We start from the raw sequence: 14,554 nt of genomic DNA on the forward strand, positions 1-14,554 counted from the left end.
ACGTCATGCGAGTTCAGTAAGATGCACTTTTCGGCAGAAGAGTTCGCAGCGAGGACATCAACTTTACTGGACTGTATTGCTCATACGTAAATACTGTAACAGAGTAAAGAAATAGTGCCATGTGTGAAGTTAGCTAATGTACATGATCACTGCACATACAGTATATGGTGCCGATGAACAGTTCTCTGACTTGGCTTTGGGAACGAATGGTTGTTGAATAAAGAACCAGATCCACTGTACCTTGAGTACCAGTAAAAAGTGTGAGCACACCTGCCCAATGCTTCCATGGGACCAACAGGACAGAAGAGTGAAAGAACAGCAAACCACAGGTGTCCTACATCAGAGGGAGCTGCAGCAGGAGAGCTGGGAACACACGACAGCTCATTTCCCCATGTGTCTGGTAAATGAAATGCCTTGAGGACAAAAAGTTTCCAGCAAGTGGACTCAGACTTTTCACTGATACTGCACATGTGGTGCTAATGAGATGGACCGTAATGCAGAGTCCCAGACATTAGCGCCCTGACTCTTGGGAAGCATGTGGCCACATATGCCATTAGGAAGACAATACAGAAGTCAGAAGTGGTGTGACAAATCAAGATGAAACCCAGCACTCTTTCCCTCCAGCTTGACTCGATAACCGCATCAACCAGAGCAGTGGTTTTGCTGCACTATTTAAAGAGTGCGCACCAAACATCTGTCAAAAAGAGCTCCTTTCGATTATAAAGAGTCACAATGGCTTCACAAAAAATAGCTGGTGTTATTACTGTCCACTTTTTACATTTAATCATGTAGCAGCTGCTCTGCCCCCCCCGCCTCCAAAATGAAGTATAACGATTATTACGTAGTATTTACGTAAAACATTTGTGTTATAACTTATGAGAGAAATACTACAGTAAGCTACCGACACTTATTTACCCATATATAACACAGTAATGCATGAACGTAGTGCACGCACTTAAGCATGGGCACACAGCCACACACAGCCGCACACACAAGTCGAGAGCCACCAACTCACATCTTTGGACTGTGAGAGGAAACAAAACACTAGTAGAGAACTCATTCAAACACAGGGAGAAAATGCAAACTCCAGACAAACTGAGCCTGATTCAAACCCGTGTCCAAGCACACGGTACCGATGCTGTGAGGCACCAGAACTACCCACCTGAGCCACTGTACCACACTCAAGCAAACGACTCTTCTAAAATCAATTACTTCTGATAGTTTGGGGGGGGGGGGGGGGGGGGATTTTATAGGTACCACTCCTATTAAATGCAAAGTGTTTGTTGGTGTGGACCAGCAGCTGGTAAGGTTGACCGCCTGATGAGCATCTAGTTGGAAACCTGGCAATTAATTTAACATGTAAATTAAATTGAGAGTAAAAGCAGCTAAAGGTTCCGTCACCAAATGTGCAGGCAATGGCAGGTGTGTGAGTGCTTGTCTCGCAGATGTCAGGTCTGCTGACTGTGTGTGTGTGCGCGCACACTTTCACATGCAGTCATCAGGCTTGGGTGTCCAAGTAAATTTACAGGAGAGGGACTACGTTTTTTTTTCTTTTTTTTTTTCCAAACCTGTGTTTCAGTATTCCTCCAGGTGCCTCTGTGGGTGACTGACAGAGGGTTAGGTCGAAACCATAAGGGATGTGAATGTGACACACAGATATTCGGCTAAGGTGTACTATTGTGTGTGATAGTGAGAGAGAACGTGCATGTGAGGGGGTTTCGTCGAGTGAGCAGATCCTGATTATAAAAGATTGGAGTCAGCACCACCCCCAGCCCCCACCACCTTGGCAGCAGAAGGGGCCGTCTCTGCACTGCATCCCTCCATCCATCTCCCTTCCTCCTCTCAGCCAGTCCCTCCCTTCCTTCTTCCCTCCCTCCCAGAAAGGCTCTTCCCCTTGCAGTGTGACTCGGGTCCCCGCATCGGCGGTAGCGGCAGTCGCAGAACAGGACAGCGCTACCAGGACCACGGAAGGTACGGCCAAGACCAAGGGGGGGCGGCAAGACCCAGGAGACGAATGACAGATACAGCCCGCCCCCCAGCGTTACCAGCCAGAGAGCCAGAGCTTTACCGCGGACCTGAGAGATCAGAAAGACCACTGCTTCACAGAAAAGGGAATAAGCCAAGCGGAGAGCAGGGCAAAAGGGGAAGGAAAGAAATAAAAAGAAAAAAAAACCCTCCAAGTGTATCTCTGCAAGCATCCTTCACTGCACTGCAGAGAAAGAGGAAGAGATAGTGAGATCGAGAGCCAAGCCGGGTGGAGAGGGAGGGCGGGAGGGAGAGACAGCGAGAAATGACTGCAAAGCAATGAAGATGATAAGGTGAGTAATATACAACATGGAAAAGAGCGCACACACGTACACACACGTATACACACTCGCGCACAGAGTCAACCAGATACACACAGTGCGAAACACACTTTGCCGTTCACATCTGCCACATCACCCCCGAATGCTGCAAACCCGGGGCAATTCCCTCTGCGCACTGGAGCAGCGCGGGGCTCCACTTCCCCTCGCCGGATTCCCCTCCCAGTCCCTCTGACCGTTCTCTCCGCTCCCTTCGCAATTTCGCATTTGAAATGATTCAGGAGTCGAGATCTCTGGCACATCTCACCGCCACGCTGAAAGGGGACAGGCTCGAGATTCAGGATTCATGTCACGCAGTGACTGAAGTTACATTTGTCGTACCCTTCGTTACACTGTACCTTTCAACGGTGCAACGGAAAGGGTACGAAACTTGCAATCATAAAGAAAGTTATTGGCATAATCTGCATGCTCTGCTCAGCAGGCGATGCAAAGTCAGAGTGCAGCTCAGTACCCTGTGACCCAAGGGCATCCCCCTCCTTGTTTCCACTCTAATGTCCCCAGATAACTGTCTGCAAGGCCCAGTGGTGTGCACGAGTGTGAGTGTGAGTGTGTGTGTGTGTGTGTGTGGGGTAACTCACTGCAGCAGCGCCACACAGCCTTACTGGCACGGTGTCAAACCCACTGTGAACAGAGACAGAGCATGGACTGCTAGAGGGGGCAGCAGTGAGTGCATGACAAACACACCTTGTGTCCACTGTGACCACTGGCCACCTGCTGAAGGTGCCCCTGGTCTGGGAGGAAAAGTGGCAGTGGTCCATTGGTCCTGCCACAGTTCGAGCCCAGCCCGACCCAGCAACAACCTGCTCACTAGCAGGCAAGACGCTGCTGAACCAGGACACGCCGTTTTCATACAGACCCTTTTCTTTAATACCAGCAGGCAGTACATTGCCTAAAGGCTTCACCTTCTTACCTCAAAGGTTCAGCTCTTTGCTCACAATGTTGCACCCTTGATCAAGGGAGTTACTTTGAATTGATGGTTATGAGCATGTAAATAATTATAAATAGCTCAGAATACTCAGATACCATTACGTGATGATTTGGAGAGAAGCATCAGACACAAGAATAAACTCATCATCAGGAGCTTCTGAATAGTAACACCAAATACAAAATGTGAACTTTTCAAATGTGCAACTGGTAAGGTGTCACAGACGGCTGACTTCACACCCTTCTGCTCAAACAACCGTCCTTAGCAGATGTCACTTTAAGAGGCAGAGATGGCTGTTGATGGGTTTTCTAGATGCACTGTATGTATCCACAATGCTCCAGTTGCACTGACTCTCTTCTGTACCCGTCCACACCCTTCTTCCAGGAGAGTCTCAACTATGCACCCCCGCACCCAGCCAGCAGGCATGGTGCTGCTGCTGCTCCTCTTCGGGGCACGGGTGCTAGCCGTCTGCCCTCCTATGTGCTCCTGCTTCCGAGGCCACCGGGAAGCTGACTGCTCTGGACGGGGCCTGGCACAGCTTCCGGACAGCCTGCAGCACAATATCCGCACACTGAACCTGTCCCACAACAGGCTGCGGGACCTGGACAGCCGGCTCAGCCACTTTGCCCACCTGCGGACACTGGACGTATCCCACAACCAGCTGGTCCACCTACCCACCGGTCTACCCCGGGCACTATGGCACATTCGGGCCTCGGGGAACCGCCTGCAGTACCTGGAGAAGAATGATACAGCCTACCACTGGAATCTGCAGACGTTGGACCTGTCGTCCAATGAGCTGGAACGTGTGGTCTTCATTAACAACACGCTGCCCGGACTGCTAGCCCTCAACCTCAGTCACAACAAGTTCTGGACGGTGCCCACAAACATGCCATCCAACTTGGAGACTGTGGACCTCTCGCACAACTTCCTGGTGCAGGTTCTGCCCGGCTCGCTGGACCGGCTGTCTCGGCTGACCCACTTCTACCTCCACAGCAATCGCTTCCTTGCTGTTGACGGGCAGGTGTTTTCCCGGCTGGAGAGCCTGCGGCTCATCACGCTGTATGACAACCCCTGGGCCTGTGAGGACGAGGAGAACATGAGCAGCCTGCAGGCCTGGATGGAAAGCAGCTCCGCACAGGTCCAGGGTTGCCCCTGCTCCACCCGGCACGTGTGTGGCGAGGCCCACCGGTCCGGCACGGGAGGCTGGCACTTTGCTTTGTACACGGAGCCGCCGCTTGGCGCAGACGCTCGTCACGCTAGCCGCCCGCCCATGCAGGCCGTCACTTCAGTGCAGTTGTCCAAGTCGGTGCCGTTAGACTCGGCGCTAAACCGGAGCGACGAGGGCGCCATGGGCCACACAAGTCCGGCCGGGTATGAGCCAGCCAGCAGTCTTGGCCCCCTTACCTCAACCCCACACAGCGTGTCCCCCCAGACAAGCACAACAGTTCGTATACGTAGCGCCAAGAAGGCAAAGCCTGGTGCCGCACGCAGCACATGCCAGCGACTCGGCAGCCTGGCCCCCCAGACACTAGCCGCCAACCTCATTCTCGCGGCAACCGTCCTCAGAAATGTCTAATCCTTCCCCTCACCCCTAGAACTTTCTGGATCTTTGAAACACTAATGCCATCTACAACTAAGGAGTACAGACCTTTGAAGTTGCATTGAATTTGTATTTTAAATACTGTATGACTGTTACTGCCTCTATGAATAACATGCATCTTCTGTAACTGCTTCTACATGTTGACCAAATCCTAGAGAACGCAGTCAGACATTTGTATGGCTATATTGTGCATACATCGCCGCATAATTACCTATATCAATGTATAAACTAGGCAACACTACTCATAATAGTCCCTTCGTGTGAAAAAATGAATGCTGCTCTCTGAGAATTATGCTTATCCACTGAGGGATATCAGTGCATTTTATGGTTTATATAATATAAAAAAGAGACAAAATATGACCAGCATCATGAGTTTGGTGTCAGTGGTGTGCATGTTCTGGAGAACACTGATTTCTGCATTCAAAATTTATTCCTGTCTGTGGTAACAGAAACACTTCCCAGGTGGTACTGGTTCAGGTGCAAATGTGGAGCACACAGTGCAGAAGACCAGAGGACAGGTACTTGGGGAGGAGAAAAAAAAAGGGGGGGGGGGTCAGCCCTTACACCTGGAAGCGAGAGGTCTGAGGCAAAAAGACATTACACCAAGACTATGACCATTCCAACCCTGTGAGCCAGCATCACCAAAAGTCAAATCTGCCTCTAAGGAGGAGTCACCCTGAAGGAAGAGGTATCCTGATGACGTTCACAGTTTCATTCCCCACATCGAACGGCAACCCCATTTTTTTCCATGAACGCACAAAGGCCGGCTAAAGCTGGTGGCTCACGGCCCAGTCACAGGTCGCAGAAGGTGCTCCAAATGCCAGCGAAAGGAAAGAATCCGTCACAAGAGCTAAGAGAGGCAGGTTCTGCTCGTGAAAGGGTCCTCCTTGCTGGAGCTAAGAGGTGGTGAAACACAGACACGCATGAATGACAGCTTCTGAAACCCATCCCCCAACACAGAAGGTGATGGTACACCTCCCTTTCTAAATGTAAGCAGAAACAAGGAGTAGTAGTAAAGTACCTAGCAAAGCAGATGCCATTGATGAAATCAGCTAACATTTCACCCATATGCAACTTAATTTGTCAGTAATTTATGGTAATTTTCAATCTGAGAAAGAGTAACTTTCCTGATGAAATAGAAGTATTTGCACAGGGACTTCCTGAAGGGTGTTTTATGAGGTAGCAGAAACGATCACAATGTCCCACCCCGCACTTTGAACAGAGCTTACAAAAGGAAGGAGGACTCTCAGCAAACACCCACTTGGGGCTGGTCCAGACAGATAGCACGAACACTTCAACGCCTCTTCTCTCAGACAACGCACTCACACACAGGTGAGTCATGTCCTCCATGCAGCAGGGCTGTTCTCTCCACAATTTTGTACAAATTTGGGTACGCTTGTAACTGGGTTCATGCAGCTTACACACAATTTCTAAGCTCAATATTGGGTGTACAAAGATACGGATGGTGACAGATAACTGGGGAGATTATAGCTTGTTTTTTTTATGTGTAGGGAGGTGCGGGGGGGCAGCAGGTTTGGCCTGTGCTTGCTCTCTGGTGGCTCTGGGATTTGAGTCCCGCTTGGGGTGCCTTGTGACGGGCTAGCATTCTGTCGTGGGTTTGTCCTTTCCTCCTTGCGCCCTGGTTTGCTGCGACCCCACTCGGGACAAGCAGTTTCAGACAGTGTGTGTGTGTGTGTGTGTGTGTGTGTGTGTGTGTGTGTGTGTGTGTGTGTGTGTGTGTGTGTGTGTGTGACCGGTGTACACAGGTGTCTGTAAAGTGTGTGTATGGATGGGGTCCAGACATATGAAAAAGTGCGCAAAGCTGTCTAAATGAGCCATTCTCCTGTGTGTTTCTCTCCACACAGGATGTCTTTCAAGTCAGGGATGCTGCTGCTCCTGTGCGGCCTGTCCTGGCTGTGCCTGATGACAACGATGCCCTTGCAATCAGAGGCAAAAGCTACACAGAACGCAAACCAGACTTCTGCTGCGTCCTTTGGAAACATCCAGCAGAGTGCCAGTCCGCTGTTCCTGGGGTTCATCTCCATCCTGCTTCTCCGCTTGCTGGGAGCTGCCTAAACAGAACACGGGACTCCCCCACCCCACCTCAAGGCATCTGCAACCCTAAATCTTAAAGTTTTTGCTCAATGCCACGACAACCTCAACTTCACCACCTCCAAGAGCTCATCACCTGAATACGAGATGGAGGCTGTTTCACTGGTTCATTCTTATTGCACAAAGCCACTAAAACGGTATTTTTGTCATTTAGCTTCTGTGAACCTTTCAGTTGTATTTCTCAGAAGCTGTAACTTCGAAATGCTTGTTGCAAGAATTTCACTTTAATTGTGGCACAGTGTACCTATACGAATTGCAGATATGGGTGTGTTTGGGTTGATATGTGGGACAACAATCTATATAATCTACTCAAAGTACCATCTGATACTCCAACAATGTGTCACAAAGTTCTTAAACCAGAAGATAAATATGCTTTTAAAAAATGCATTCTTTTTGTTTTCAAGTTACTTGAATAAACTGCGTTTGACAAACTAAAAGCTGTACCCCGCTTTTTCCCCCAATACTTCATTTTCTCCACACAAACAACCTTACACCAGCACATGCTGCCTAATACCGACTACAACACTCCAGCTGCTAGTAACACTATTTTAACATTAATCGTCAGCGTTGCTGATTTCACCCTTTGAACTGAGCGTGCTCTGTTTCAATAAAAAACCCAGTTGTATAAAGAGTAGACAGCCCAGCGATAAAACAGTAGACATCCTTCTGGTATTTGAACTCGATCACAATTTCACAACCACTAAAGAACCTACTGTTAGTAACAGTGACAAATAAAAGAAAAAGGGAAAGAAAAATTATTTCATAGCAAGCAATTACAAAACTTTAAAAGAAAAAGGTCTAAAATGTATTAAGGAGTAGACTGAAAAGGGGGAAAACAGCTCTTTTCCATAACTAATGCAAACCAGCATGCTTTTATTCGCAGCTTTCAACAATACAAGCTACCAGGAACTGCTGCATACTTCCTGAGCAGCGGGTTTTGTGTCACCTCCTAAAAAACATCTTAGAAGCTTCAGAAGGTGCATAACACTATAGTGCACTCAAGGCAATGATGTGAAATGCTCTGTAAATCAACATGCACAAGACTTGGAACACACATCTACATATTACTTCCAGGTCTCTGGCAGGAGGTAATTTCAGTTCCGAGTTTGCCCTGCCAAGAATACCATTATGCTAAAAGGAAAAGCCCAGGCAAAAAAACAGAGCTCTATTAAGTCTCAGCAGGAAGCAGAGCCCTTTATGCAGGCACACATAGCGTGTGGACTCCTGAACAAAGAGCCAGGACAGATTGACCATTAAACCACTTGTAATCAGCAAAGGGGGGGAAAAAAAAGATTTCCTGCCAATTCAGAAGTGAAGAAGTGCATGACCACAGCCACTTGCAGCCTGAACCATAAAAGCAATGTGAAGAGCAAGGAATGGAAAGAAGAAGCACTCGTGTGAAACGGATGTAAAAGAGTAAGGGGTTACGCTATGCGACATTAGGCTGATTTCTGTTACACCTGAACCTGCTCAAAACCATATTTTGTTTCTAGTGGACACCTGCCTTCATTGAAATGACAATAAACCCTTAATCCCTTTGTTGAGGAAAGAAAGGAATCTGTACAATGAAAGAGGACTTCCCTAGAATGGCCTCCAACACCTATTTATGAGGACCTGTAGCGATATCTTGTAAGTAGATTTGTTTTGCTGCTAATGGAAGACCTATGTTTTGGAAAGACTGAAAGCTCGGAATGTCTCTGTTCCTTTCAACTGTGATGATCACATAATTCTGGAAGTCTGTTCAACCCACAATGCAAGCTTTGATGAAGGGTCTGCCAGGAGACCATGAAACGCTGAAGACAAACAGCATGGAAAAACACAGACAGCCAACGTGAAACAGCACAGGAGCCAGGAGGTGCAAGCGGTCTTACCTGCGTGCAATATAGTAAAACACAGGGTTTCCATTCTTGGAAGTACCCGCCTGGTAGAAGATGTTGAGGGTCTTCAGGGCTTTGAACTCCTCCTTCTCATGTACCTGGTGTCTACAAAGGAAGAAGAGCTGCATTATACTATTTTCATTCACAACTAAAACCACAAAACAATGCAACTAATGAAATGCTTTCATCTTCTGAGGACTGTGGTGATGTAGTCATCTCACTAACAGAACTGGTATGGAAAACTAAGTGTGTGTAATGGAACAGAAGACATGTCAATACATGGGTTTGGTCAGAGAACATTTAGATTAATTTAGCAGATTCTGTTTTCTGATGAAATGCACAGCTCAGTGAAAATGAAAGTACAACTGACAACAGACAAAAAGCTTCAGAAGTTAAAAGATTATCACAGCACAGCTTGTTTATCTCATACCTCTGCTGGTACACATTTCTCAAGTAACTACCTATAAATGCCTTACAGACTTGATTCAGATAAGAGATACAAAACTCATCAGTGTCTGATGGTGTGGTGCAAATTTATGTCACTGTTCAGGGATGAGGACAGAAGTGGGTCTGAATGAGGTGTGTTTTACAGCCCTTCTTGAATGCTGGAAGGGATTCAGCAGTTCATAGAGAAAGAGGAGGAGTCCATTCGCATATATTAAAATAAAACCAACAACCAGTGGATTTTCAAATTGGCCCCAACCAAAACCAGTGATCATCTCCCAAGAAGAAACCCCAAAGGGTACAGATGCCAGGCCTAACCTGGTCATGAATTCCTCGAATTTAGAACTGGTGAGGTTGAGGCTGGACCAGTGAGTGTCGGCCACGGGCTTGTGTTCTGGAGGGCCCAGGTATGCCAGAAGGGTGGCCATCTTGTCAAAGGGCCGCCTGCCTACTGCCTTGTGGTCCCTAAGAAACAGAGCATGGCGCTTTACCACGAGGCCACGTACTGCAGTCTGTCAGTCAGTGGTGCTAAGAACCAGGTTAAAATCGTTTTCAATTACGCAAAGGAAAGTGAGACTTTGCAAACAGTAACTTTGGTAGGAAAATGAAAGGAAAACTCAAACTGTCAAGAATTTCAAATGTTAGGGAACAAAAAAAAAGTTGCTCTGCATAAACGCGCACTCACTGCACAATAAGGACACGTGTGCTGAGAGGAAGGAGCCAGCCCACGTTACCTGTTGCTGGAGAGGTACTGGCCAATGCGCTCCTGGTTGTTCCACAAGAGCCGGTGCAGAGCTAATACATTGCCGTCACTGATGAAGGACAAGCTATGGTTGACCGAGTCGCTCGGGGGAGAATCTGAAGCAATGTCCAAGAAGAACCTGGAGGAAACCCACACAAGTGAACCTGGTTGATGGCTCGCTCTTTTCGGGTCGCACCACAAAGGGCAGGAAAAGAAAATGAGCGAAACATTTTCTCACGACTAAACAAGCCACAACGCCACGAAATCATAGCAGCAAAACACCTCACAGAGAAACAGCGGTGGCCTATGAAAAGCCAGATCACAAGTTCTTTATAGCTGCTTCCTAGCTTACTGAGCTCTCAATATAGTCTCTCCAGAAGCCACAGACTGCAGTGCAATTCATCATGAGCCGTAGTACAGCAATGACAGAGGGGGTTCCCTCAGGCAATAACCAAACGACGCTTTTTGTCAGGGCTTTAAAAATTAATACGCAAGAGAGGTTTTTTTTTGAAAGGAGAAAAACCTATTTGCTGTCAACGTACCGCCTTGCTGCATCAAAGTTGCTTTTGACAAAATCGTTGAAAGGCCTCATGTGTTCTTCTTTTGTGAATAGGACATGGTTTGCAATGCTTTGGAGAATCTGAAAGCAAAACAGAAGAAATATATTCTGAAACAATACATGAAGCACTGACTTATTCAGGCTGCTGGATCACATTTTGTTCCAGTTTCTGTCTGAAATCAGAAAATGATGACAAAAAGCCATAATTCACCGAGTCCATCCTGGTAGCGTGATTAGATATAAAGACCGTCATTGATTTTGATAAACCCCAGGACCAGTACATGGTGCTACCTTGGACATGAGCTTGAGGCCACGTTCTATGCGAGGTGGAGGCTTCTTGTCCAAGATACCAGCCTCGTAGGGAGACACGATGGCTGGATTGATGAACCGCAGGAACATGGCACTGCCCACTGCCCCAATGCTGTTCTGGGGGAAACGCAGGCTGACAACCTGCCAGGACAGAGAAGGAAGGGGGCAGGAATGAGGAAGGAGGAGATGACAATGACCAGACATGGGAAAAGGGTGGGTGAAGGAGGACAACAAGGGCAAGACACAAGATAAGTGGTCAGAGAGGGTGGTGTGAGAAGTAGTAGTGCCAGACACAGACCCCAGAAGAAACCGGTGTCACCCCACATTCCCAAAGCAAGGCCAACATTTAGAGCACGACTTTCCGAGTGAAGGAGGAGAAAGAAACAGAGATATACAGTAGAGTGGAGCCAGGAAAGCAGATGAATGCAGAGAAAAGAGGAAAAAGGAGCAGGATGATGCATTAGAGACAGAGAAAGACAGACTTGGGAACGAGGCATCACTAAAGTTCCGATCTGACGCTTTTCCCCCCAACAGGTTGCAGCATATCGGTTTTTGCAATCGAATGTGTTCCACCCCAAAAGCGCATCGTCTTTCACCTTCTGTTCTCGTCTCTATGCGGAAGGTCACACGCTTGCTGGCCCAGAATTGCCAAAACAAATGGAAACCTTTCCAGGATGAAAGTGTGAAGGTGAGGTGGTCAAATCCATTTTTCACCATTAGACGTGACGCTTGGAGGCCCACGTGAACACAGGTAGGTTCTGACGCAGCACCATCCATTGGCTACCAGACAACAGTTACTGGTCGCACAGATTATTTGCTCACCGTGAGGATGGGAAAAAAAAAACTAAACATATGAGTGAATGAAAACAATGGTGCAAAAGAGAGTCCAATCACAAAACCCAAAGAGCTGCTGCCACCTGAGGAAGATAAGCTGCCAATACTGTTGGACCCCGTGAAACAAGAGAGATACACTTTGCGACTTAAGACTTACCGCAAAAAAGAAAAGAAAAATATGATTTATTCCCTACTGCACCATTCCAAAATGGAAAAATCCAAAGAAGCAATGTTGACAAACAAGGGGCAGATGCGAGAGGCAATAGCAGCAGAGCAGTAGGGTGAAATGAAGAGCAGGGACGGTGAAGGGAAGGAAGACACAGAGCGATGGAGAACAGACTGCCGAGCAGAGAAACATGAAGAGCAGAGGAATGAGACGAGATGAAGAGCAGGAAAACGAGGAAGGAGGGAGAACCTGTACAGGAAGTTCTTGTTACAATCCGTGGGTAGCAAAACGGATGCCCAGCCCAACACACTTTATCATCACAAAGGAAATTAAAATTTCAGGTATATCTTCAGTGAGCAATATCTTGAGTAAACAACAGCTATACAATGATGACATCAACCCCTCAGAATTCTAAACCCCTGAAAGAGGTCCGCGAGGTTCACAGCACTCAACCCCTCGACATCACATGGGAAACTAAAGCCCAGAAAGTTATTTTTCATTATAGGGACACTATTATTTATGCTTAAACATTTCAGAGGGGTTCAGATCTGGGTTGCACTGATCAAGATGAGCTGCCCAGCCAAAAATTTATCTTGACATATATTTCAAACAACGTTAACAGAGAGAGTATGTTCAAGTGTCAAGCCACATTTAATATAGTCTGGACCAGATTTTAAAAAAAAAAAAAAAAACTCTGCTGATCTGAAAAGGAAATTAATTTGTGAGAAGATAATCTGGTGGAGTATTTGTCAGATATTGTGAACACCCCTGCATGGGTATCAGTTTCAGGGATCAGAGGTCACTAAGTCTCTGACTGCAGATGTGCGTGTGTGGCCAGGCTTGCCAAATCACTTAAAGTAACCATAAAGACTGTCTGCTGCAGCATGAAGACACCATCAGGAGGAACCTGACTCAAGTCAGTTTCAAAGAGGTTACAGCACTCCTTGTAACCATAACTCGAGAGCTGCATCAAACAAACAGTGCTTCCAACGCAACAGATATGGGATCAGTGGGTCAGATGCTGCATTAATCCCAGTAAAACCTCTCAGGGGGCTCAGTCATCCAGTGGACAGGAGTTGAATGCTAGGTCATAGACAGTAAGCAGGCTTGTGGGAATCAGTCAACCTGCCACTTGGCAATTTTCAGTTACTTGAGCGGGCTGCATACAAGTTGTGCCTGATATCCTGCATAATATTGTGTGTGTGTGTGTGTGTGTTTGCGCAAGAAAGAGAGTGTGAGAGGTAAGACATGCAATGCAAAAGCAGCGCCAGCGCCATTGCACTTCTGGAGACCTGACGGTTGCTTCAGACATTTGCCATGATGCTACAAGCCTGGGGCTGCATTGAAAATCGCTGCTGCAGATGAACTATGACACAGCATTATATATATTTGTGTCTTTGTTGTACAGTTACATTCCTCAACTCATCCCTCTGACAAATGTGAATGTCTGGAGTTAAACTGCTCAGACAGATGACGCAGATCTACACAGGCCAGACTGAACATATGGATCCCAGTACATGCAGCATCTTTACTTGAATTCTACCCCAGATCTTCTGCAGAATTTTGCACTGCTGCCTTGACGCTGCCTTCCCTGTGTGCCTTGCTGAAAACCAGTGGTGGGCTCCAGCAGTCATCCATGGCCCCCGAATGCTGACGCTGCACTGCAGACCCACTGGAGGAGAAAGGACAGAACCGAGGCCCGGCGATTCCTGGTCGTGTGTGAGCATGTCATGTGCTATGCTGTGCTCAAAGAAGCCCCACCCCCCCAACCAAAGCCACACCCCTCACCAACCACCTCACTGCCGCTAGGAGTTGAAAGGACACAAAATGACTGGAAAGCGTAACACACATACTGCCACTGGTATCACTGTACTGCATGTTAATTGAAAATGAGAGCTACTCAAAGCTGGAATATTAGTACAATGATTTCAAGTGGAGATTGTGCACAGACTGAAGTGTGAAGATGTTCTTGGATAAACAAATTAAGTCATTAATTTACACAAAAAAGTAAATAAAAAGCAAAAAAGCTTTTTTTTGCTTCATAAAGAAAAACCAAAGTGGCTAAGAAGAGGTTCTCCAAACTTACTGATTTTTTGCTTTCCTTTTTTTCCTTAATTGTGGCTTTATTCAGTAGAGAGTGGCAAGTTGCCTACAGGACAGAGATGGGTACAAACAGGTCACAGAACCAGCCACACACAGGTCACACAACATGTCACAAGGACGGCACAATGGAGAGGAGGCAGGGGAGAGACGCTGAACTCTGACCCCTGAGCCGGCGGTCACACTCAGCCTGGCAGTCACTCCCAGCACATGGGCAAAAGCAAAGACTGTAGGTCTCAGAGCTGAGACACAGGCTGATCCAGGCAGACCCCCATTCATCACAGACAGCCTTTAGGGACCATTGCCTGCGAGGGGTTGACCGCTACACACAAATGATCGCATGTCTCCTTTCAATGCAGAGACTCCATTCAACCCCATGCTGACCAGAGGGGGAAAGGGGATGGACTCTGCTTTGGTTATTGCTGCTGCAGAGCACACAGCGAGAACAATGGAATCGGTGAGGTGGGGGTAAGTGTGGGGGGAGTGGGGCACTGGCAGGAACACTGCTCCTCTGTGAGAGCGG

The 14,554-nt window shown here is 47.5% G+C and overlaps 1 protein-coding gene across 12 annotated transcripts in view; it reads right to left on the reverse strand.

Moving 5' to 3' along the window:
• The window catches only part of nf1a (neurofibromin 1a), a 72,601-nt gene that overhangs the window by 27,718 nt on the left and 30,329 nt on the right, over positions 1-14,554 (reverse strand). For 10 of the 12 annotated variants that reach the window (XM_018748654.2, XM_018748661.2, XM_018748660.2 and 7 more), the window contains exons 30-35: positions 14,018-14,080; positions 10,914-11,072; positions 10,606-10,703; positions 10,056-10,202; positions 9,640-9,786; positions 8,872-8,982 (exon numbers count right to left, since the gene is read on the reverse strand). In XM_018748654.2, coding sequence (XP_018604170.2) covers positions 8,872-8,982; positions 9,640-9,786; positions 10,056-10,202; positions 10,606-10,703; positions 10,914-11,072; positions 14,018-14,080 — 725 coding nt within the window. The remainder of the gene's footprint in view (positions 1-8,871; positions 8,983-9,639; positions 9,787-10,055; positions 10,203-10,605; positions 10,704-10,913; positions 11,073-14,017; positions 14,081-14,554) is intronic. The other 2 variants (XM_018748664.2, XM_018748658.2) reach the window with 1 other exon arrangement.

Source organism: Scleropages formosus, chromosome 10, assembly GCF_900964775.1.
Source record: "Scleropages formosus chromosome 10, fSclFor1.1, whole genome shotgun sequence".
In the NCBI taxonomy this organism is placed as follows: domain Eukaryota; kingdom Metazoa; phylum Chordata; class Actinopteri; order Osteoglossiformes; family Osteoglossidae; genus Scleropages; species Scleropages formosus.